At 40.0% G+C, this 26091-nt stretch overlaps 2 protein-coding genes across 3 annotated transcripts; both read right to left on the bottom strand.

Annotated features, from left to right (window-relative positions):
- Positions 1–2866: 2866 nt before the first annotated feature.
- RWDD3 (RWD domain containing 3) lies at positions 2867–13950 on the bottom strand. Of its 2 annotated transcripts, none has more exons than XM_085068136.1 (4): positions 13809–13950; positions 7968–8446; positions 7136–7251; positions 2867–7037 (listed from the first exon to the last, which is right to left on the bottom strand). In XM_085068136.1, the coding sequence occupies exons 1-4, from the start codon at positions 13891–13893 to the stop codon at positions 6923–6925; spliced, it is 795 nt and encodes a 264-aa protein (XP_084924262.1). In that variant the 5' UTR covers positions 13894–13950; the 3' UTR covers positions 2867–6922. The 2 variants fall into 2 exon arrangements, with proteins under 2 accessions (XP_084924262.1, XP_084924263.1); XM_085068137.1 differs by lacking the exon at positions 13809–13950 and adding an exon at positions 13375–13492.
- Positions 13951–19708: 5758 nt separating this feature from the next.
- Positions 19709–25651, bottom strand: HCCS (holocytochrome c synthase). Its single transcript, XM_085068126.1, has 6 exons — positions 25502–25651; positions 24654–24802; positions 23909–24057; positions 22670–22789; positions 22052–22138; positions 19709–21807 (listed from the first exon to the last, which is right to left on the bottom strand). The coding sequence occupies exons 1-6, from the start codon at positions 25614–25616 to the stop codon at positions 21609–21611; spliced, it is 819 nt and encodes a 272-aa protein (XP_084924252.1). The 5' UTR covers positions 25617–25651; the 3' UTR covers positions 19709–21608.
- Between the last annotated feature and the right edge of the window lie 440 nt (positions 25652–26091).

Below are 26091 nucleotides of genomic sequence, written 5' to 3'. Positions count from 1 at the left end.
TTTTCACAGCTCCAATATGTAAATTAACAGCTTCTCCTGAGATTTTATCTCTGTTCCTTTATTTGTTTTAAAAAGCATTCCCCTGCTTCATTAAAATTAGTCTGAAGGAAACCTTTAGCATCTTTTAGTAATTATTGTAAAAAAACCAGAATTAATAGCAAGCAACTGCCATCTCCCTTCCTGCAGCTGCCTTCAAATTAAAAAAAAAATAAATAAAAGGATGGGGGGGGATAAAGAAATCTGGTGCAATGCTGGCAGAGAAGACACACATTCTGTGCCAAGCACTGTACAGCCCAGAAACTCTGATTGACAACCCTCAAACCCAGCTGAGTTTACAGCATTTGGCTCATTGTCAGTGCAAAGGTAACCCTGAAGTTCTCTTTTGCCACACCAGTACCTCAGAAACATGATTTTCTGGATTTTTTGTAGCTGTTCCAGTGAAGCATTTTCTTTCCCTCCTGTTTTTGCTCCTAGTAGATGTGCCTTGTCTAATTCAAACTTAAAAGCTGTTTCTTAATTCCATAGCAAATCCTTAATCCGGAATAGGTTTGCAGTACTTACACCTTTTCATGCCACTGACCACCATTATCACCCAAAATGGTCTTTGTAATTGACATGGAACTGAAATACATCAGCTTTCCAAGACATCAGACATTACTTAAGCAAGCACTATCTAAAATCTCCATACCAGGTGTTTATAGTATCAACGCAGAAAAACTCTTGTAAAAATTAAACACTTACCTTTGTTCTCCGATTCCACAAATAAGCAGAATCTTTTTTCCCCAAAAGTGACTTGTCAACCCCCTTAGCCCTTGCTTTCCAGAATGCCCAAATTTTGTAGAAAATCTGATCCCAGGAGCTGCTGGTCCCCTCTTCCATCAATCTTCCCAACCGCTCGGAGCAACAACAGCTTAGTTTCCAAATCATGAGACTTTTGGAGTTTGTTGCCTCAACAAAGTCTCTGTCATTCCTAGGTCATTTGAGGACAATTTCTAAGAATTGTGCTAATTCCTTCATGGACAGCCTACAGCTCTTGAGTGAGGTTTGTCATTTCTATACTCGTGAAAATTTCCACTACTTGTTCTCAGTTCTACATGCCGTTTCTGCTAAAAAGAGAAAATGACAATGAAGCTGCATATTTATTTCAGACATTTCTACTTGAAGCTTGGATACAGTAGCAACTTCTTTGCTCATACACCCAAACTTCTTTCCAGGGAGAAATCAATGCAAAAACCCCTTTCTTTTGGCTTCTCTGAGAGCCACATCACCAGTGTTTTTATTGCCGTCTGTTCCTTTCTAACACCTCCACTTCTACCAAATAAAAATCAGCCTCTGGCACAGCTCAATCCATACAGCTCAGCTTCTGTTCAGCACCTCACGTGGACAGTGTTCTCACAAGCAACTCAGGTTTTTTTTATTTTACTTCAAAAAAGAACTGCTTTTTATTATATCTTCACTGAAAGCTACTCATAGCACTATCTCCCATAAAAATGTACCCTGCCTCTGTATACCACTACAGATTAATGACTGATCAGAGACCAACAAAATCATTTTCCAGTGGTCTTTTTTCTAAGTACAACTAAAAAACAGTCAAAGTACATTACCACCTTCAGTCTTAAAATCGTGGCACTGATTTTGCTGTGCAGTGCTACCTGTGACTAGCACAAGTGTAAACTTCATCTCACTACCTTCCATGGTACTAACATAAAAGGAGTACCAGAGAGCTTTCCTGATGTAAAGCTGAGATCAAGCAGCAGCCAACCATTTGCCTTCTACATTGGTGGAATTAACTCCCTCTATTCCCTACACAAAGTTCAAGAAATATCCAGCCAATCCCATCAGTGGAGCAGTTAGATATTGTCCAAAGTGGTCCCACAAAGGCCTAGAAAGCACCCTGCCTCCACCCAGCTGGCATCGAGATTTAGTGGAACACACTGGGTTGGTCTGTTAAGTTCAGCTCCAGAAAACTCCAATCATCTGGCAGCTTCCCATAGCTGCAGGAATGTAAAAGGTGACAATAGGAAAAGCAGCACAAAACAGTTATTGTTCTCATGCAGAGACCTTTTGTAACAAGTTTCTTCCTAAAATAACACTTTGCATTCAAGTTATAATGGATAACAATGTATACATATAATGAATCAGATATTTACAACTGGAAATACTAATAAAATACTGACACAAATTCCATGATCAGCTATGTTCTAGCACAGGGTAAAAACAGACTACTGGTATCACATTAAGAAACACAAAGAAAATAAAAAAGTGCAGCAGTTGCTACCTTATTAGCATAAAATTAAAGCATCTGAATGCATAATTAACTGAAAACATTAAGGGATTCATCTTTGGAGTCCAAAGAATTCCTTAAATTAATGCCTTTTAGGCAAATTTTTCTGTCACCCTGAAGAGTTCACTTCACTGCAGGTTAACACTTTGAAGTTAGACAACACAAACTAATATGAAAGCCAATACATGAACACAGCATAGAACAATAGCTGCAAAATGCTATCAGCATATTCACATTCCAAGTTCCCTTTATGTCTATAATTAAGAATATAAACAACCATAACTCTTGCATAAGATAACAAAAAATGAAGTATACATACAAAATATAAAACCGTAACAGAGTGCTGCCAGTGCTGCATGTGTTACACACAAAAAGACAGGATGATAATGCTTAGTACTACTACAAGATATATTAAAGTTGATTCCAGCAATTGCACTATTTCATAATGTAAGCAATTTCAGTCTCAAAGTCTGGCAGAAATACAGTGAGTGCAACATTTCATCATCTTATTTCAAATGTACTGTAACATGATTATGTTTGTATTTTCACAGATAAAGCTGAACAAATCAAGGGACACTAGGCTTTAAATCATCCATATGCAGGGTTTATTAAACTATTTTTAAAAAAAACAATGTAAACAAAATATTTTTCCACTATGAAGTTTCTTTAGGCTCATTACAGTACTTCTGCATATAATTTATACTAATCTCAGTGGGTTTTGTGGGTCATTCACAGCAGAAGTAAGAGACAAATGGTGTTACAGGAAAATGAGATTTAACCACAAAATCATCAAATCTACTTTCAGTTATTTTTAATTGATTATGTCAAGGATTTTCATATATGACTTGTTACAGTGTCTTGCCCTCCCTGTAACATCAAATAACCAATTCAGGGATGGCAGGAGGAGGAATTAAGGAGACTGAGTAAGTACAAAAACCAGGTAAATTCCCAATACTGATGATGTCCCCCACTTAAGTTATTCCCCTTCTCTGGATCTTTCTTGTTTTCTTAACTCATTTTTTGTTTTCTTTACACTTAATAAGCCAAGGTATTCAAAAAGACCAATCAAGCCTCAGTCTTATCCTAAAAAATTTGATTCTTCAAGTTGTCATTCCTATTGCAACATCTTTCATTTTAGCCTGATTTTGAAAAGAAACTATGGTTATACATCTGTGCTGTCAATACAGAAGCAAGCTTATTTATACTACCAAGTTTTCCCAGAACTTTTGAATTTAAGTCATTTCCATTAAAATGAGAGGTTAACAACCCAAAAGAAACCAACCACCTACAACTTTGAGGAAAAGGTAACAGGTGAAAAAATGTTATTCATACTTCAAAGATTTATGCAAACAATAATCTATTTATGCACAATCAATATCAGGCACTGGGGAACCCACCTGGGAGAACACCTTTAGGAATGTATCTTCTACAGGGAAGGCTTCATGTGTGCTATACTTTAGAAAGTAGCAAGGCCACAGGAAACAAGGCTTTACTGACCATGCTGCTTGAAGAACTATTTATAGCACAATACCCACAAGAAACCTAGCTTCTAATTTGTTATATCATCTTTAATTTGTGGATTTCTTCTACCTTGCACCTGAATTGTCAGATTCTGATAGATACATACACTTCACTAACGTTTTAGACACTGATATGCATTTTTTTCCCTGCATCTTGTTCTGTATCTGTGAATTTTGTTCTTCTGTGTCTGCTTCAGTTCCCTTGGAGAGCAGAATATGCACCGCAGGACCCACTTGGATGACTTTTGTGCCCCAGAGACTTTCAGGCTAGCTCATCTCTTTTCACAATCAATGCAAACAAACCATCAGTTAACAGACAGCTGCAACATCCTTCCAAAAGAGCAGCCGTTAAAAATATTGTTTACTTGTCTGAACAGAAGATATCCTCCTACCCTTCAAAATCAGTGACTGATTGATAGGTAGGCAAAAGCATTTGCTTTAACAGAATCAGACTGACATCAGTTTTCATGTTCTCTGCTGTCTGAACAGTATCAAGCTGATCAGATTTGTAATTCTCCTGAAGCACATCAAACCGAGCAAAAAAACTGTAGTCCTTTCCTACACTGAACTTGTGGATTTGTCTAGTGTAAGCTAGTGAATAACAAATTCAGCTATGGTAAAAATCCATTGTATAAACTGCATTTTCCAGCTCCTGAAATACAGAAATCATCTAGCTTCTTACAACTTCATTTGGCAGGAAGATGAGCACAGATCAGGAGAGAGCTGCAACTCACCTAACTGTCACTTCTTTTTGTTAAATGGCTATTGCAGAATGCCAGCTCTGGCCAAACAGTTGACCAAGAAGGCATCAGGCAGTAAAACTCACAAAAATACACCAGTTAATATTCAAGTGCAACTGGCAAACACTGACGCCACAAATGGCTTTCCTAGGAGGGAGGAAAACTTTAGTAAGTCTGCATGTAATCTTGCAAGCAAGATGATCACAACAACTTATGCCTCAGTTTTTGTAGTCACATGCATTTGAGATCACATGAGTAGGTATGCCATTCAACCCGATTCCCAAAATCAGCAGATTTACAATGCATATACCACAGATTTATATGCATCTGGCAAAATCTTACAGCATTTACTTTTATAGAGAGATACTGATTATGTTTTCTTAGGCTGTGCATGCATAGGCCTTTTCTTGAGTTTGATACTTGTCAGATCTGTCACACAGTATAAGGAGGGAGCCTCTGCAGTTTAAAGTTTTCAAAACTTTCAACTGCACCGACACACAATTTTTTAACCAGTATTTTACCTGAGAACAGCTCAATTCTGGAAACTGTAATTTAAAAAACATGTTATTTTAGTATTTTAAAGATACTTGTGTTATATTCTTTATAAAAGTAAAAATTTATCTTCACATGCACTTAAAATGATAGAAGATTACATTTCCTGTTCTGAAGCCATTTCAAAATAATATAGAACAGATTTGTAAAACCTGTTCAACACAGTCTGTTTTCTACTGTGCCTGAAGTACTGTATGTGGTAAACATGAACGACTCATTATGAAGAACTTTGCTACTATCTCATTAAATTAGCATCAGTGCATAAAACAACATGCAACATACATATTTGAGACACCCCATATTAGGAAAATTACCAAACTCCTGAAAAACTTCAAAAACTTTCAAACTGTCTACAACCCTTTATGCATCTGATATCTCAAATAGCAAAGTGTAAAAATCTTCCTAGTCTGCTTTAGTTGCTTTTCTAGAATATATAAAGAAAGAGGCATGATCTCATGGTCTGAGTATGAAACAGGAAATCAGATCTTATGTAATGATGTGCCAAACCACACTATGAGAACTAAACAAATTGTACTGGTCTTCCCCCAGTACAATGGAGAGAAATTAATTTACACTGAATTGATTAAATCTGCTTAATTAGCACAGAATACATGAGACATTTGGCTTCTGGGACTGACTTTTCGAGAAGAGAAAAGCACATGTTTAGCTACATGCTAAAACCAATTGAAATGGGAAATGGCAGTGCTAGCTACTGAGAAACTCATGACAGCAAAATTGTTATTACTGGATAATTTATCTGGTCTTGCTAGAGAATGGTTTCAGGTAAAACAGAAACCAAAGGACACACGTTAATAATTTTATGAAATATATATCCAATTCTCCCTAGGTAAACAGAACTTGCACAACTCGCACAATTCATAAAATTATGCATACAATTTGTAATACTATACGGATGTAAAACACAGACTACTGATTAAAAAAATTATAAGCTGGCCAAGGACAGTGATGAATCCAAAAAACCCCAAATCAACAAACAAAAATAACCTGACAGAAGTCATGAAAGATAGAAGACTGAACTCTGTATATATACTGCTCCAACAGTTTAATTGAATCAAGATATCTAAAGCTGCACAGACAGTAAAACCAGATAAAGTGTAAAAAGACATCTGCAAACTATCAAAGAAAATATTACAATTGGCTTTACCTCAGCTTTTTAATCAATTTAAATCCTCCATGTGGGTGTTTCTATACATTTTAGAATAATAACTAATATTCAAGAAGACACTTCTAAGTTTTTTCAGGCCCCAAGTGACATGAGCTTTTTCTTCAAATCAACCATCTAGCATTTATAGTCAACTGAATGGAGAATGAGAAATTAGCAGATGAACTCCTAAGGGGTATTAAGTATATGCTGTCCTCACATATTCAAACCTGTATTTGCTCTGGTTTTATATAGAAGTATCTTCATAGAATCTTCCAAAGCAAAACTAATCATGCTTTCTAGCAGGCCATTATGAACAAACTGGCATGAGAGGGAACAAACAAAGCATTGAAGAACAGGGACTGCAAAACAGAGTCTGACTAGAAGACTATTTTTTTAACATTATTTCTTCCCAATCTCTCATGCTTGCCATGCAATTATCACAATCAACTTCACATTGCTTGGAAAAACTTATTAATACATAAATGTCAGAAAATTATCAGTTCTTAATGTATGAACTGCCTTGTTCTTGCAAAAGGATGACTACTTCTGGTATTTTTTGCAGAAAAGCTTCAACATTGTTTGCCACATTGGTCCTTTTATCTTCCATCAGCATCTGCAGTCAACTATGCTTTGGTTAGAGGTCCAGTGTTTTCTTTCAATTTTATTTTAAGAGAGGAGGCACAAACTCAGAGAAAAGACTTGTAAGTCCTGCAGTTTCAAATTCCTTTTGTAGCTCCTCCAATGTTGAATATTCTTTGACTTCAAACGACTGAAACCTACATTGTAAAAGGGAAAGTCATGAATATGCCTAGATTTGTCAGAATGTAATTATCGATTCTGTTACCTTTCTATCCACAACAGTACTAAATTATACCTTTTATGCTGTGACTGTACTTCTGTCTCACACAGTACACTCATCATCTTCTCTTTGCATTTCTTTCCACTTGAGTCCACATCTATCTTAGAAGTTTTCTGAAGAACCACATACTCCTAAATGACAAAAAAAATCCCAAAACATTTAATGTCACCTATTATTTTCAAAGTTTAGTAAAATGCAAAAGCTCATTCAAAACACACAGACTTTTTTTCAGAACACAGCGATCAAACTTTGGAAGTGCCCATCCCAAAAAGTGCACAACTGCTTATACTCATCAGTTTTAAGTTAAATGCAGGCCTAACTGATTTAAACACGAGTTAGAAAAACCAAAACATTCTCCTCGAACATTACCACAAAAACCCACCTAATGCAGTGGCAGTTTGTAAGTACAGACAAGAATTTCAAAGCTCAGGCATGCACTAGGAGCACCATGTGGTTCTAAGTCAAGGAAAGAGACAGTTAGCAATGACTTAGAAATACGTCTGTTATTAATTTCTCACTACAAATTTTTCCACTTTCTGGGGCATTTGAGAAATACAAGAATCTGAATTTAGGCGTATTAAAGTCAGGAAACAAAGGGATACAGGGGTATAGTTACAGTGGGAAGCAAAGCAATACAGGCCACAGGTCTAAAGGTATCACTGGTTTCTTTCTCATAGAATACTTTCTTTTTCTTAAATGCAGAATAAAGTTGTTGGGTCTTCCTACTCTCATAATGATCAATTTGCTTCCAAAATTGTTAATCTTAGAAAAACACACACAAAATATTCAGACACGTAGGTTTCAGTGGTAAATCGATAGAACTAGTCAACATTCATTGTTCCTGCACCTTAATGCTGCTCCTGTCACCCTGAAGAAGAATCAATATTATCTTGCCCATGAACATCACTCTTCCAGTCAGCCTTAGATTTGAAGCCCATTTTTCCACAGTTTTCACGTATTTTGCCTTTGCTCTCATGTGATCTAAATGCAAAAGGAGCATCCAGATACCATCTTCTGTTCCTTTTGACAAAGTAGTTTTTTCATTGCCAACTGTTGCTGATTGCTTAATGACGTCTTTAAGATGCTGCTGCACCCAAAGAATGAGATCGTGTACCATGGGCTCAGAAAGATGCTTCTTTGCTTGTTCAAGTAATTTATCTTTCACCTCCATACACTGGGCCCTTGTAAGCTGGTCTGAGTTAACAGAAATATCCGGTAGAGTTGATGGGTAATTGACTGGTAAATGAAACAGCAGCTTTAAAAGTACATCTGTATCCAGCAGTTCTTTCACACTGATTTGTATTTTAAATGAGATTCCATGCACCTCTGGAAAATACAAAAAAACCCAAAACATTAATAGTTTGCTTGAAGTTGAAATACATATATATCATTAAATCATGTTATTTTCTTTAACAATTCAACTCAAATAAATGCCATTTCCTATAAAATAAGGGAGGGTGATATTTTTTTGCAGGGTGGGGGCCTGCAACCAATGGCTCAAGCTATACCTGCAGGGAATCCTGAAATGAAACACTTCTATAACATAGTAGAAGAAAAGTTATTAACACATTCTAAAAAGCATTCGCACCTTTTGGCTCTTTCAAAGTCTAGACAAGCCAGTAATAAAGAACTGTCTCTCTCAAACACATAACTCAGCTTCTACAGCTCAATTGCAAAAGCAAGGACAACTGAAAATAAAGACTTTTCTGGATGGACTCAGCACTGCCCTAAGTTTGCTCCGGAAGAAGTCTCTAAGACTTCTAACATCAATACAAACGCAAGGCAAACAGACTTGCACTGGGTGTTTTTTAAGACAATAATTCAAAAACAGTTCCACACTAAGAAGAGACTTGGAAAGAAAAAAGTCAGATTCCTTGTCCTCTACAACCTGCAGAGAAAATACACTTAAATCTTTTCTGCCAACTCCTCTACAACAGTTGGACTGACATATGGAAAATATCTCTCTTGGACACCTGACCCTAGATACTACATATATAAATATGGATGTACTCATATAAATGTATGTTTATACATCTGCATATCTGCTCAAAATCTGTTGCAGGTCTACTTAAGAATAGAATTATTTTCAGAGTGAAAAGGATACACACCATATGCAGCAGGAAACGCTACAGACCACATCATCCTGATAAATCATATAATTAAAGGTGCTTAATATGAAAGTAATGTACAGTAATTCATGAAATAAAACCTTCTTAACGAAAAGTTTCACAGAAAAACAATACAAAACTTGACAAAGTGAAAAGCAGGGACAAAGACCTAACCTACTTTTGCTCCTCTGCCATGAAGTAACAGGGTATCAATCAGATAAAAGATGATCTTCTTCAGATGTTCTCTGCTTCACCCCTTTGATGCATTCTAAACACTTCACCCCTTTTCTTTCAAAAATTGCTAAAATGTCAGGTTGATTCATTCTATGAGGGCAGGAGAAGCCAGATTTGAAAGGCAGATTAGAGCAAAGCTGAGTTTCAGAGCAGGTCTTTTGAAGTGACTTGCGCTCTTTCCCCCCACCTTACCTTACCTTCCTTTACACGACAGTCAGTTGAATTATGTTTGATTAGTACTGCTGATGCTGCTAACCAACTTCTCTATGACTTTATATTTGAAACCTACTAAAAAAGTGAAAGAACCTAAAAGTGACTTGGACAGACAGAAGTACTTTAGAGAGCTTATGCAAGAACTTGTTTCCAAACCTCCTTCCTGGGTCATACAAAGAACTCTCAAGGTCAGAGAAGTCACAAAATAAAATCAGCAAATCCTCCAAATCCAATTACCAAATTCTAGCAGTACTATAAAGAAGTCTCCAAACATCTACAAACCATCACTACCTAAGAGTGAACGCCAGTGCTGAAAGCAGTAGGTGCAAATCCAGTAAGTTCAATGAAATCACACCCAATCATGCCCGTACTTACAGGCACATATGTCAAAAGTGTTGCTTCCTGCCAACAGGAGTTTGTCTTCAATCCCCCAAGACCCTATCAAAGGTTCCAGACGACTTTTAGGGCAAATGTGTTCCTCAGACACCTGCCTTGGAAGAGACCCTTGCACGTGGTCAGTAGCTACAGAGGAGGATCTCAAGCCTTCCCATTCCAATCTCTGTCTTCTGCTGCCCTGACAAATGCTTTCCTGGGGCCCAGCAGCGGTAGCTCCTCTGCTGTTACACCAGGCTCAGCACACATAATCACAGACACAGGCAGAACACCCTGCACTGTGTGTCCTGGGGCCACCAGCACCCTCCTGCCACCACGGGGGTGTCTGCACACTCGAGCATTGCACCAGACACAGGGCTGCTGCCCCATGTCCCTCAGCTGCCTCTACTCAGGGCAGCCCCACCAGGTACACAGCCAGCTGGCATCTGGCTGAACAGGATGAGCATTATTGTACTCCTGCCCATGAATCACTTTATTTTAAACTATGCTGCCAAGAGATTTTAAAATGCACAGCCTATATAAATTGAAAAATACTACTCTATCGCCAGCTTAGTTACAGTGACAGAAAAACATGTTACCTTTCTGATAATCCTCCTAGGATTTTTTCACTAGCTTGTCACAACAGATCTCACCAAGGCAGAAGTAACCGAGGGATGGACAGGCCAACCCTGCCCCTTCTACAAGGGCCTCCTGCTGCACTGATCTTATTCTTAAACCTGCAAAAATCTCACACCTTTCCTTGTGATGATGAACTAATCCAAGGGAAGGAGAAAAGCCTTGCATCCCAAGGTGTATCACCCCGAGCTATCGGGAAAAGCCCAGCTGCGCTCATTTACATCTGCTTCAGACACTTTTAAAAAGAAAAATCAGTTCAAGACCTTTGCAGAGCTACAGCATCTTAAGTTTATTTAAACCTTGCAGCGTCCATTTTCTGCACCAGCGCTGCAGACACTGGCAGAACAAAGAGCAAACCACCGGCGCCCTGCGCAACCTGGCTCCAAAGAAATATTTCCTTTGTTTGCACATGCTACAAGGGCCCAGTTGTCTTCACAGCAACACGGTGATTATTTCTGAAATAAAAGGTTGGGTATGACTGTTCTGCTGGCATTTAATGTGCTAATCAGACTAAACTCAATACATTTTAACTCATTTTCCCCCATAGCTGCATGCTTATCAGTATATTTAGCTCTAGCATACTTCAGATTTTTTCCTATGTTCCATGTCAACCAGACAGATATCCCCCTCCTCTCCTGCCCAAAGGCATTTTATGCAACACATGCAGTCTATTTTTAAATTCAGAAAATGGCACCTACTAACGTACAAGCCTAGAATATCTAAATATATTTTTATAGCAAGCTTGGTGAAAAGACCAAAAGAGAACAGATTAACAATTAAATTATGGATTTCTATCTGTAACACTAATCTTTGCAAATAGATACGTAAGGTAAAAAAGATACGCTGTAATTAGTTTATTTAAATTCATCCACACATTGGTTTTGATAAAAACACATTTTACATTCTGAATACTTCACTGTTAAATTCCAAAAAGCCAAAGTTTTTACCATACCAAGAGACCTGTAAAAGCATTGTCTTACATTCCTCAAAACCATGAATCTCCAAAGGCCTCCTTTTTGATCCCATGGATCAACACACAAATTACTCTTAATGTCTTAGAGATTGCATACATAACACTCTTCCTGGAAGTTATGTCTGTGCACCTTTTGTCAATGACAATTTATATGGTTTGAAGAGATAAAGCAAATGTAAGTTAATGACAACAGCAAAAGGTAATTGTATACAGACTAAAGGATTCTGCAGCTCCAACAAGTAAATTCCATAAGTAAGAAAAATACCAATAATCATTGTTGTAAATAATCTTTTCAATTCCAGCAGAAAACTATGGAAATCAACCAAATACACCTGATTCTAATGTATCATGAACACAGCCTGGTTAAAGGCCCTCCAAGGTCACATAACATCAATATAAATAAAATAGCCTGTTCTCGTTGTGCACTTGGGGCACCTCACTTTATGTTTCAGGAAGGTTTCTAAACCTTTTACATTCTGGCAACTTACAAACACAAAATCATTTTTCCACAAACGAAGAACAGAAAAGAATGTGCCTATATTTCTCAACAGATTTGGAGGAACAGACGTGTATATGCAATGTTCAGATATGCGCACGTTTTAAAAATTAACATCTGATAAGCCTGGATACTGCTTTTTCAAACTACGCCCAAAATAACATTCTTAAACTTTTTCACTGAAAAATAAAGCTCAGTTGAAACATTTCATCAATCATATTTTAAAAATACAACCCTAAATACCAATCAAAAAAAAAATAAAACGGCAGAATCACATGCCTATGCTGGAGCAGGAGGTGTGTCATGCATATCTAGATACAAAATTCTGGGTTTAGATTACTGTGGTTAATTGTGCTCCCTGCAGACATGAATGTCTTCAATCCAAACTCTCCCCTCAAGCACAGTCACCTACAACAGGACAATTGCCCCAGACAATACCCAGATATTCTGATTATCTCTAGTAAGGGAGACTCCACAAGCTCTCTCAGCGACCTCCAGCACCCAGTCACCCTCACAGTAAAAAAGTGTTTCCTTATCAATCACAGTTCTTTAGGGCTCAACACATACATGTGCAGACAAAATCTGACAGCAGGCCACTACATCCATCTTCAGCAGCGCTCCCCAGGACCTCACTGCAGCCCAAGCAGCAGGAAGCTGCTCCCTGTCCATCACTCTGCTGGGAGCTGGGCAGCACTCTGCAACAGCTCCCAGGACACTGGGGACCTGTGACACACAATACAGGAATATTCTGGGTGTGTACGTGCATGTGTATCTCTCTCCAACAAATATCTAAGAGTTGTCACATCTGTGGTAGGCACTATAATGGCCTGGATCTGAACAGACACCAACACTTGCATATCCCACCTGACATTTAAGCCTGACAGTAGCTGCTGTTGTATACTGAAATTACTGAGATTTATTCTCCCTTGCTGAAGGGGCATCTTCACAGCACTGTGCATTACAGACTGACAAAACCCATCTCTTAATACCATGTTCTGATCAGAGGCCACCATGGCTGGTGCAGAAACCACGAAGGCGTCTACACTTGCTGCTTTCCTCGCCTACAGCATCCAGCAGCTGATGGGAGCAAGTACTACAAACCTGATCATTCCACCCACAGGAGGCACATCAGCCTCAGTACCTTATAAAACCTACAGCCGTACACACCTTGCTGAAGCAGGAGAACATCTGGCACATCACAGTGCCCAGGCTGTCACCTTACCCCAGAAAAACAGCGATAACCCAACGCTTCTCATACACTGCAACAGCTGTAGGCCTGCTCAGTGTTTCCGGATAAATACCTGGTCTTGTCAACACGTACAGGATTCACCTGCTTGTTTACCTAGCGAGCAGCCAGCGCGCTCCCAGCGCTGCCCCTCCTGCTCCCAGGGCCTGCACGGCACTGAGAAAGTCCCTCACTACACCCGAGCAGGGCCCGCTGGGCTCCGTGCCCCACGGGCGGCCGGCAGCACAGACACCCGCCGGGGCACGGACAGCGACAGCGACAGCAGCGAGCGACCGAGCCGGGGCTGCCCCTGGGGACGAGCCCTGCCGCGAGCGGCCCCGGAGCGCCTCCTCCCGGGCTCTGCCGGGCCGGGCCGCCGCGCGGGGCAGCGGGAGAGCCCGGGCTGCGGGCAGAGAGCGCGGCCGCCTCACCTGAGGCCGCCAGCACCTCGCAGGCGCCCGGCTCGCAGTAGATGGCGGCGAGCGCCGACAGCTCCTCCCGCGCCAGCTCCGACATGGCCGCCGGCGCGCGCCGCCGCGCCCTCTGCCGGCCGCGGGGCCCGCAGCATGGCCGCCAGGGGGCGCCGCCGGGCCGCACCGCACCGCAGGGAGGAGAACAAAATGGCCGCGCTGCGCCGCCGGGAGACCCCGGAGTGTCCGTGTGTCACTGCCTCCCTCCGGCCGACCCTGGCCCGAGGGGCCCGTGCCCTGTGCCTCCGTCCCTGTCCCGAGGAGCCCGTGCCCTGTCCCTCCGTCCCTGGCCCGAGGAGCCCGTGCCCTGTCCCTCCGTCCCTGTCCCGAGGAGCCCGTGCCCTGTCCCTCCGTCCCTGTCCCGGGGTGCGGAGCGTTGTGCGACGATCCGACCCCAGGGAGGACCAGCCGACTCGGCCTCGGGCTGTATACGACCCACCGGATCGCATCTGCACACGCACCCCTGCACAAAGAGTTACTAGAATGTAAATTATCTTATATTCAACTGTTGTGGCTTCGCAATCCTGCTAGCAGCCCTCACACCGAGGTTGTGCACTGCCAACAGTACCATTAACCCCCAGGCAAAACCAGTCAGTATCTTCTATTATTACAGAATCACTTTTAGAAGCAAGGAGGGAGGGTAACTTTTCAGGAGAGATTATCCTGCTACTTTTAAGTCCCTAACTTGTGTTGAAACACCAAGAACCACGATGGCGCTGAGCAGGAAAGGAGGGAGATGCTGGCAGGGAGAAGCACTGCCGGGCTGCTGTCGGAAGGCTGGGCTGGAAATTAGCCTCAGAAGTGCCTCCATTCTATTATTGAGAACTTCCTTGCCCCTGGTCTTTCCCCCTTCTCCTCATCCACTTTGCATATTCCATTTTACATGTTTAAATAAAAAAGTCGATGTAAATGTCTTTTGAATTGACACTATCACAAGACATGGAGGTCTCTATGAATAAGTTACTGCACTCTGACATTTGGAAGTCATCAAATGAGACAGCATAATGTCAGCTTGATATTTTTCACTCTCTGAAAATATCAGCTTCATGTCAAAGATCTAAATTCCATCTTAATGTAATAAGTTTCCTTGTATTCACAGACAACTGAAAATACTAAATATTTAAATTTGAAATGAACTTCTACAGTTACAATCTCACCTTCATATTACATTATTATGAAATTGAAAGTCAAGATCTTATTTCTCCTCTTCCCTTTTTTATTTCTTCAAGCATTGCAGTGTTTGATAGGATGTTATCCATATTCTCTAAATGGATACTTCCCCATCAACATGTGGCAAAGTTTAAAAAGAAAAGTCTCACTTTTTAGAGTCAGCCTGTATTAAACCAGCTCCAACATCCTGTCACAAAACCATCATGCCACCAGTATCCTCCACTTTGCCTGACAAAGCAAACAGAATGCAACCTTTCATACATAGGTAAGATTAGTCTTCCCAGTGTTATTTGCAAAAGCAGTATCCTTTGTCTTCCACTCACTATGATGACGGCCTCAATTAGGTGTTGTTTCAACAACCACTAGTGAATATATATAAAACAGCATTTAGACCGGTTTTCCCCTAAACCGAGTGGCAAATCAGAAGAGGAGTAGACAGACATTTGGAAAAAAGTCCATTTGAAACAACCATCTGTATCTTTTTGCTGTCATTTCCATGCCAGCCCCTTTGCCATCTCCTCCATCACAGCCGCAGGCAGGCCTAAAAGCACATACTCCAGAAGGCATTAAAGGACCACTAGGAAGCCTAGAAGTCACCGCAGTTGCCCATTTTGGGCTCACAAGACTAACACCAACATTAGCACAGCAAAGGTGATGGCTGACCAGTGCAACACAAACTCCCTCCACCTTTTGGCACTTCTCCAGGACAGCTGCAGTTCCCATTTTTTCTGATACAAGTGTTGCCAGCTCTAATGCAGCCAGCATGGCATTCTTAACAGTCAGAACTGTCCTTACCTGAGTTAAATAGCACTGCTTTTTCAGAAACTTAAAAAAGGAGCTACCATTTCTCTAATAACAACTGTAAGTGTTACTGCAATGGTAGAAGTCTTCCCCAGAGAGGCTTGTACAAAAATGGCAGAGAGAAACCAACAGGAAACCTGTAAAAATATCTCCAAATAAACTAAGAGGCAAAAGCTTGAAGAAAACAGGAGAAGCAACACCACTAATTATGAAAATACATGATAAAGCATGAAAGTATTTTTCCCCTGGTATTATCAAGTACAGTGGAAAAGTTTTGGGGGTTTGGTTTTGGGGTTTTTTTTCCCTATGTTTTTTTACAGTTAAAATAAGCTCATTTAACAAAAAATTTACATTGCAAATTAAAGCTGCCAAAATTTGCATCATTTGCTGTAAGGTTAAATTCAGCATTTTCATGAGGTTTTGATTTTCAGGTTTTTAAAATGAGATAACAAATTCTCATTGATATATAAAAAAAGACCTCTAATTTGAGAAAAAACAAAGCAGAGGAAAAACCTTTTCTATTACCTTTCCTTGTAAGTACTTTAGAAGCAAGTTTTTCAAGGATTTGTGATCTAGCAGTGCTTTTTAGAGGCACTTGCATTTATCCTCCATGCATCAAACTGCTCTAAGTCAATTCCCTGAGACACTTAATCTTTTGGCAGATGGAAACTCATTTTGAAAGTGTACTAATGATCAATTAAAGCATTAGCTATCGCTGCAGACAGGAGGTTTATGGGGTCATATTCTTCAGAAGCTGGAGGCAAGAACAGCAGCATGTTAGCAAAATAGCTAAAACTTTCTGTAGTTACCACAAAATGACAAAACATGGGAAAACCAAAAACATTATTCTTTTTTTTCCACATAATATGTTGAAAATAAATGTGATGGTTTCTATTTTATGAGAGAGGCCATGAACATCAGCAAATGAAATTATGTAATCTTTTAAATTTTCTTAATGAAGCCTAATAACTATCTCAATACTTGCAGTAAATTTACATAATCTTTTGAAAATTGGATTCATTCAGACTCCAGTCAAAAATATGGAACCACACTGCAAATATGCAGACATGTGTTGTGAGGAACTCCCATCAGAATCAGTGGCTCAGTGGTAAACAATGTGTCATTTCACACTTGCACAAGGCCCCGTGATTAGTTTTGGAGTTGAGTACTCTGCCCAGAAGCTTCCAGGCAATTTGATGTACAACTAGTAAGACCAAATATATGTAACTGTCACAGTCATAAAAGAATGTAAGATTCTTCTTCTAGGAGTTTGACCAGCCCTTTTTTCTTGAAGGAGAAACACGTAGCCATCTAATGCAAACTGAAAAGGTTCCTTTTTATGACATGGCATGTCTAGTATGACCATAGGCTCCTAGCACTAACATTGATAAGAGAATCAATACTTACTCAATTCACTGTGTAAAGATCCTTGCATGCAATTTACCTTGTACAAAGGGAGAATAATAAATAGAACATATTTCCATTCAGTGAGAGTAAAAATGTATGAAGTTGCCTACTAAAAATTTGTAAAAATCTAGCAATCCTGTGCATTTTTTAAAAGAACATATGTAAAGATACTTGTGGGTAGGGAAGGCTATGATACAGAAGACATAAACATATCTAGCATCACGTTGTGTATTCTATCTTCAAAGTGCATCATCAAGTGCATCTGCTTGTGGAACTTACATGGATTCTCCTCCAGGTGTAAGCAAAGGGAGACAGAGAATTAGCGTGCCATTTAATTTAGTAAGTGTTGGGAACAGATATCTGTAAAAAGTGGTGGTTTTGAAACAAGCATTTCTACCCTCTATAAAAAGAAAACTTCAGTAAGAGTTCAAATATCAGGCAGTGCTTCTTAGCAGTCTACCAGTTCTTTCTTAGCTGCTCAGCTAAAAATGAATCTGCAATGTATCTGTGCCTCCATCTTTTGTAATTTGGCACACTAGCTTCTCTTCCCCCACACTTTGATACAAGAGTGGAACAAACACAATGGGAGTGCATAAGATGACAGACTATTTATGACCATTTTTCAGAGCACTGAGGTCCTTTGCCACTCTCACACCTTTTAAAAGCAGAACAGTATTCATCAGCACATTTGAGACTTCAAATTTACAGAGCACATTAAAGTCCTGATGGTAAATACATTATGTAAACACTAGACAGCATTTCACACTAAACTAGCATGTCTCTTTCACCTCATAATTCAGAAGTGGTAATCCAGAACACTTTGCTCTGGCAGTAGAAAGTAGCAATAATTGAGAATGGACACAACTATCTTCTTACAGCAACACAGTCTCTTTCTTTTACAGCAAAGCAGGGCAGAAATTTTAAGGCTTAGCTGAAAAATTCTTAAGAGGGATTGAAGCTAGGACCATTGGCATAGTATGAAAGGAAGGAGCAAAGGTGTTTCTAGGGGACAGTAGAAAAAAAGAACAAATGAAGAGTGACAGAAGAGCTACAGCTCCCCCTCCCAAACTGCCTGCAAGCGCAAAATGTTACAGGGTGAGTCGAGAGAGTCAGGAACTCCAGGCATGCCAGAAAGATAAGCCTCTGAATTATTCCCCAGTTACAGAGCACTCATGTTGGCCAGATACTAACAGGACAAACTGCAGAGGAGCAGAGAGCTGGTCCATTGTGACTGAGCAGGGAGGGTGCTGCAGGCACACAACCAGTCCGGTATCCCTGTAGTGGCAGCAGTGCCAGGCAGCCCAGTGCAGGGGAGCCACTGCAGCCTGAAGCAACACACCAGCAAGAGGCCAAAACCCATACCTGAATGCAGAATGGTTCCCTGCTCCACAAAATACAGGTCAGTACCACTCCTGACTGCATGTGCATGACACAAGACCTGATTACAGCCGGGAGTGTTATGCTGGAGTCCTTTTCCACCAGTCCCAGAGACTGCAGTTCCTGGGCACTGCAACATCCTTAACACATCTTCAGGGCAGAGCAGGAGGGCACCCCTAACTTGTTTCATCTGCAGGAGTCAAACAAATAGGTCAAACAAGGCTTTGACACAGTAAAGCAGAATATAGGTGAACTCAGATATCTACATACCGAACTAATTTCAGAAGCAGCCTTTCTTTACCAAGTGTCTGCATTTTCCCTTTGGAATGTGCACAGCGTTAACCTTGGTTTGAAATGCTGGGTTCCAAAAATGTTTCAGCCTGACTGGGACGTGGGAACCTGATGTCACTGCAGAATTCCCTGAAAGGGCTTGTCAGGATACTACTTCACTTTCTTCGGCTCCATGAACACTCTGTACCTTCCTATACTTACAAAGGATATAAATTTATTTATTTATGCACATACACACATTTCTTTTAATATAGCTAAACAATAGTTTTTCAGTTAAAACATCCTTCCCAAGGATTAAAAAAAAACAATTTAAATCACTGTTTTTCAAATTTACATTGGAATTATAATCACTCTGACATCCATGCATCATGCATCAAGGAACCCAAGGCTAAAAAAGAAAACTCCATTTACATCCTTAAGTCTTACTGTTTGTAGAAATTATTTTCATTTACTCTTCTAGGAATATTTTATCCTTTTTTTTTTAAGCTCTTGGCATTCCTCTCAAGCTAGCCAGACTCAGGATGAATATATTTGTTGTCATATGCTCTTATTCTGAGAACTGCTGTTTCAGTTAGCTAACACTTGAATTTAGTCTTTGGGTTTTGGTTCTGTATTCACCTGAAAAATGAGTAGTATATATTCAAAGATGTGATGATAGTTAAATTGTAGTAATATACAATAATACACAGTAACAGTTCCAAATATATAATCTATATCAAGATTATAGTTGTAACAGACTGTAATCTTATATGACACATGCAAAAGCTCATCTTAATAATTCTTACAGCTAAAAGTATGATCACCAAATACCAACGTTAAGAAAAGTATATTTATTTGATTCTCCTTTTAGTTTGATGATGAAGTAGTACATTTCATTAACAGTAGCACAGAAAAGAACAATTTTGGATCTATGGAAGATGGAACATAACAGAAGATAGTAAACACATGAAGTGGCCTGTGAGTTTCCCCAAATTTAGCAGCAACTACAATTTCCGTAACGCTCCCAACATCACACTGCCAAAATCAACAAAGCAAACTCGTTCTTTTGAAGTTTTTAAAGTACTCCCTACAGTGGTGTACCCTTTCCATACTCAGTTATGAGAAATACAGAATTCTCAGTGTTTCAAGTTGCCAAATGCATAAACCACCTGCAAAAAAACTCCCCAACAACCCACCACCTGAAAAAGCAGTACTCCTCAATCTTTACTGTTAGAACAGAGCAGTTCCTTCATTGTTCAGATATACTTCATACAAGCTCACACACTTTTCATATCTCATACATACAGTGCCTACTCAGATGGAATTTTTTTCTTCCCTAGCTATTTGTTATGTGTATATATCTGAATCACTAAAAAGGTGAAAAAGGAATAAGCAAAGTCAATATGGGTAAGAGCATAGTTTTTGTCTCAGGTTCTGGGTATTTATTCCAACCATGCATGACAATTGGAAAGCTTCCCTGACCAGTGGAGAGCAGCTTCCCCTAAAAGAAAAAAAAAAGAACCAAAGCTTCCAATGTCAGTTAAAACATAAGCCACTTTCAGAAAATAAAATGTACAGCTACAGCAAGTTCCCCATTAAGGTTGGGGAGTTTCAAGAAGGCAGCTTCCCCCATTGGAGAAGCTACTATGTGATATTCTCTTACTCCTTTCCGTTCCCAAGTGTTTTGCACAGCACCTGTAACTTACTGAGTCATGCAAACTTAAAGCTGTCACAGCGGAAGACTTAAAAAAAAGAAGTTTGCTTCCCTTACGAAGCACAAATACTAAAAAAATCTTTAAGCCATGCATGGCTTTTAGAAAACACTCCTATCAACCTTCTCCCTTGGCACTTCTGCTACCCTTTTAGTCCAGTTATACACACACCTGTAATACACCTCACTATACTCATGTGTGTGACTGTGTAATCACACCCCTTTGTGCAATTCCTTATTAAATAAAAAAGCATGCTGTAATATCATTAATGCAGCCAGGGTGCCAAATACAGATGCACTGCATGAGGTTCTTTAAATTAGGCTTAGCTCTCCAGACTTCATTACATGACACACGTTAAGGACATGAAAATACTAAAATAATGCATTTTCTTACATCAGAAAACCACCTCTTAAATACTCAAATAAATAGATATTAAATATCAATTTTATGTCCTTTTAGAAATGCTGTTTTAAAAGTGACCCATTTCCTGCTTCTAATAGATGTTCTTCTGCTCAAAGATAAATTGCAGATTAAGGCATGAATATATTCTCCTTTTCTACATAACATACCTTCAAAATACACTACACCTCCTTTAACTGATTAACTGAAGTTTTCTGAGGAAGTATGTATTCATATGTATTTGTATTTCCAGTTTTCACTAATTCAGTAACACTCAAAACTCCAGTCAGAATCAGAACTGTAACGTATTTGGTGCAGCACCAAAGTCATTAAATGAAAAGAAGGCAAGCTTATGCAGAATCTGAGATGAAGTAAGGTTTCCCATTTCTTAAGAGAATTAAGATACATGTTTTTGCCACTGTAACTTTATTATTCCATTTGAAACACCACAAAGCATTGGTACTTAACAAGAGATTTCCCTGTCCTCCTTTCCCACCCCCAAAGAACAGCGGTGATGATGAAAGCAGTGACAGCTGCAGTGAAAGTCTGTCTCAAGTCCTGGTATTCACATGTCCTTTGTCTAGGAGGAAAGTGGTTACTTTTTGAGTACACACCACAGGAGCAGTTAGGAAGTCCAGCGCCACCAGGCCACCTTCACTCTGTCCCAGACGGCCGAGAGCGAGTCCAGCGCAGGGCGCACATCCAGGATGGTGAACTGGTAGTTCTTGTCCACTGCTCCGCCGTCATAGTAATCGATTACGTACCGCACTTCCTTCCCACAGCGGTCAACTATCCAGTCATGCCGGTCAAAGGGCAGCTCATACCTGGAAAGGACACATAAAACAGGCAATGCTGATATTTTAATGGGTATCATCAACCTGGCAGAGGGAGTAGAAGTCCAATTCAAGACTAATTTATGCATAAGATCCCACTAGTACTTCTATCTGCTGGTAATTCTAACTTGCAATACCAGTTGTGAAACATCTTTAAATTAATTCCACATGTCTGTTTGCAGACACATCTCTCTGGCCTCCCATCTCCCATCTCACTTCTTTCTTGCCCACATACCCCATCCATGAACGTATTCTGGCTCTCGGTGAGTACTCCTTTGCTTTGCCTCCAAACCGCATCAGTGACGGCCCACATGGACATTCCCTGTGCACACAATTAAAAAGAAAAATACATTTTTCCCTTTAAAACAGCCTTATTTTCAGTGATTAAATCACTATGGTAATTTTAGTGACACAGAAATTGAGTAGAAGAAAGAGCAACAGTAAAAAATTTATTACAAGTGATACAAACCTACTTTTTTTCTTTCTTTAAAGGTTAGAAAAGTCACTCAGTTTCTGTCACCACTTACTGCTGGTAAAATAAAGTATCTCTGATTTGCTCCATTGCTGTAAATTTGCAAACAAAGCCGTTCTCTGCAAATCTAATCCACAGATTTAACAGATTAAAGAATAGATAACCATAATCCAAACTACTGTGTAACACAATCATGGAATTTCAGAGAAGAATTTATAATACAGAGTGCTTAACTCATCTGTCTCATAAGAACAGGGACTATGCTGACCTAAAAAGTGACAGTTTGCTTTACACCAGTCATGCTAATCTAAATTTACATCTCGTATCTTTGTCATAACATAATGACAAATATTTCATATGCAACATTTAATATGTACATACATAGCATGTAGAGCTTCCCACTTCAAAATCTCCTTCCAAGCTTGCTCATTATTTTGGTTATGAATCTTAATAATGTTGGTCATGTCTTCACTTGTTATGTCATCATCTTTCCACCTCCACCTAAAAAATAAGAACTTGAAAACAGTTTATAAACATTACAGCATAACTATCTCACCTTCCTCAGTTTATCTGATGAACATCTGAATCGAGATTTAAGGTTGTATGCAAGACACAAGACAAGTATGCAAACTTCTGGCTCATCTACTTAAGCATCTTGAGAACCACTTCATTTTCTGTGTAGAAGTGTAGTTATCCAACTTATCATCACAGAGATCCACAAATTCTACATAGCTAAATCAACAGCTTAACTGGATCAGAAAGTTATCAGTGTGCAAACATCACCACATCCACAGTATTCATAAAAATGCTTATGAAAAATCCCACTTGCATTTCTAATGCACCAAAGTCCCGTATTCAATACATTTTGCAAACACTTAGAAATACTTTTCATCTCTCTTGATGCTGCACTGTGACTGCATGTGTGCTTCCTTTTCAAAAGGCGTAACATTAATACATTTCAGTGTTTACAGGACCAAAGCTTGTGTGTTCCATACAATATGTCATATTGTGTTATGAACCATATTGATATGTAGAACCAAGAATTACTATTATTTTAATAGAAACCACCTGTAAAGTTCACCTGTTCGAGAAAGAAAAACAAATCCCTACAGAAGAATGAGGAAACATCAGCACAGGAGGATTTTTAGGCCACGAGAGATATTAATAATTCAGTTAGGTCTCGCCTACATTAAACTTCTGCACATACTGAAAGTATCTACTAGCAAATTTCCCCATTTTTAGCAATTCTGAGAAGTTAGATGTTCTCACATAGAACTTTTAGTGTCATTTTGTAGGATTACCATGAAACCAACTTAGTTTGAAAGCTGGCAATCCTGCAAACTTTGGGTATGCCTGTGCATGGACTTCAAAGAAAATTTTCTGAGCCAGTAGCAGTTGTTTGACATTCCCTATGATCTTCCTGATCACTAGAAGAGACACGGCCTTTGAGACCAACTCACCCTTTAAAATAAAGATGTTTATAAAAATAGTAGCTTTTTAAGAGAGCTAATTTATTACTTACTGGTTAAAATCCACAAATTTTCAAAAATAATGAGCAATAACTAATGATACTACTTCATGAACTCCAGGTTCACATCTGGTAATTCACAGTGTATTTACCCTTTTCTTAGCATAGCATTCCAGAACATTTGCTCTGAAGGGTAGACCCATTTCTTGTCAGAATGTGCTCTAGGAATGGAAGACTCTTCTCTAACAGTTGACAATGGAAATGGTTGACCTGGGGATGGCTGCTGGTTGGGAGGAGGCATCTGGAGAACAAGGAAAATCAACAACAAACTAGAGTATTAGCATTTTTTTAAGTTACAGTGTTCGAGAAAAATCAAAGCATAATCAATCAGCTCCTATAAAGATCAAGAAGTTCAGCCTTGATTTAATTCCACCAAAATTATCCTTTTTTGTAGAATTCTGTGCACAAGTTTGTCATCAGCAGACTAAAGGAATGCTTTCTGCCTAAACTTCAACTTCCAAAAGAGCAATGCTTTTTGCAAATCAGAGGAAATCTTGAAGAGATGCTAATCATAACTCACCCATACTACTATTACATAGAACCTAAAATCCACCAATGTATCATAAAAAACATATATGTAACTAATAAGTAGAGAGCAGAAGATACTTAAAAACCAGCTTTAATCAAAGAGATGTAAATTTGAATACAATGTTAAATAAGATATTACTTGTTTTTAAATAAAAAATTGCAGATGAAAAGAGAAAAAGTGTTAAAAATAAAAAATAATGTTATGTCCCAGAGTTTCCACCTTACACAGTAACACTATTTACATATTTGGTTACAGTATTTCGGAAGAAACTAAGACTAAAGAAAACCCCTGAAATAAGTAAGAATTACCATATTACTGGGATCTATGTCATCTTTCCCTTGAGATGCACCAGACTTCACAGGACATGCTACAAACTCATAAGCTCTTTCTTGATGTGCAGGAACATCATCTGTGTTCTCATTTCTATGATCAGCAGTCTTCATGTGCATTGGACAACCTTAAACACAAAAGTAGTATACAATTTGCTACAAGATGAAAACTCTAAGACATGACAGGAAGTGGAAAAGTTCATTGAAGGCTCATGTAAATGCAAATGGGTATTTCACTTTTTCCCCTGAACTTTGCAAGAGTTTTAACTGCATTCTCTTTCCTGCATTTCAGGACGCAAAATCACAGTAAGATCTGAGTTTGCTGTGTAGTTTTTGAATGCTTATTTCCTACCCCATGCTGGCTCCTATACTGAACTGTTGGTACCTAGATTCCCTCAGGGAAGCTAAACCAGTGTCTTGACTGATGTCCTCCAGCATTCTTCTCATCCCACCATTCTGCTGCCCTTTTCCAGGTGCATGGTTTTTAGTGACAACCAGTCAACCAGTTATCATCTCTGCAGGGGCTCCCTGACCCACTGTGGGTGTAGCACACCATGGGAACGGATTTGTATGGCCCCTGTGAAATGGGACAACTGAGAGTGACCCACAGCTTCTCCAGCAAGCACCTCCTGTCTCTACAAACCAAGCAGCTTGCAGAGTATGCTGGTGAACAAGTGACTCCTCTTAAGGAAAATTTACTTGAAAATTACTTTTTTTAGGTGAAAAACTCAAGTTTATTTGAAGAATTTCGCCCCTTCCCCCCCGAGATTTTTCATTCTGGTTTCCACGTGAAGAGTTTAGATGGTTTAGGTTTCAAGAACGGTTACCGCTCATTTTCTCCTGGTGCATGGGACATTCTGAAGGTGAAGACGCCGTGTGATGCTGCCGGGATGCGCTGGGTGACTGCTCTGCAGCAGCCGGGGAGGATGCAGACAAACCCATGGCCTCTGCACGCCGGGCCTTGTCAGAGCAAATTGCTGAAGAAAAAGAAAGAGAGCGTTCGTAACACTAAAGTACACTGGTTATTTATTAAGGTAAACACGCGCGCAATTACAGTGCCGCACCACGAATTAGAAGGTTAATTAAAACACCGGTTTAAGTAACGAGCTTCCAGCCCAAACAAAACCCGAGCGCCTGCCGGGGCTCCTCCCCAGCCGCCCCTCACGGTCCCCGGCGGGGCTGTGCCCGCATGAAGGGCAGCGGCTGCGGCCGGAGCGCCCGCAAGGTCAGGGCAGGCCCGCCCCTCTGCGCGGCCCGCCGGCAGCCCAGCGACAGCGCCAGCGCCAGTGCCGCCTCCCCGCGCCGCCAGCCCGGAGCTGCCGCTGCCCAACACACTCCGCACAGCCTCCGCACACCCTCCGCCTCCTCACCTGCCCCAGCCCGGCCTGCCCGCGCCTCCGCGGCGGCCCCGAGCGCC

Source organism: Lichenostomus cassidix, chromosome 8, assembly GCF_008360975.1.
Source record: "Lichenostomus cassidix isolate B80296 chromosome 8, HeHo_3.0, whole genome shotgun sequence".
NCBI classification, from domain to species: domain Eukaryota; kingdom Metazoa; phylum Chordata; class Aves; order Passeriformes; family Meliphagidae; genus Lichenostomus; species Lichenostomus cassidix.
Note: the sequence above shows the minus strand (reverse complement) of the source record. Positions and strands in the feature narration are given on the sequence as shown.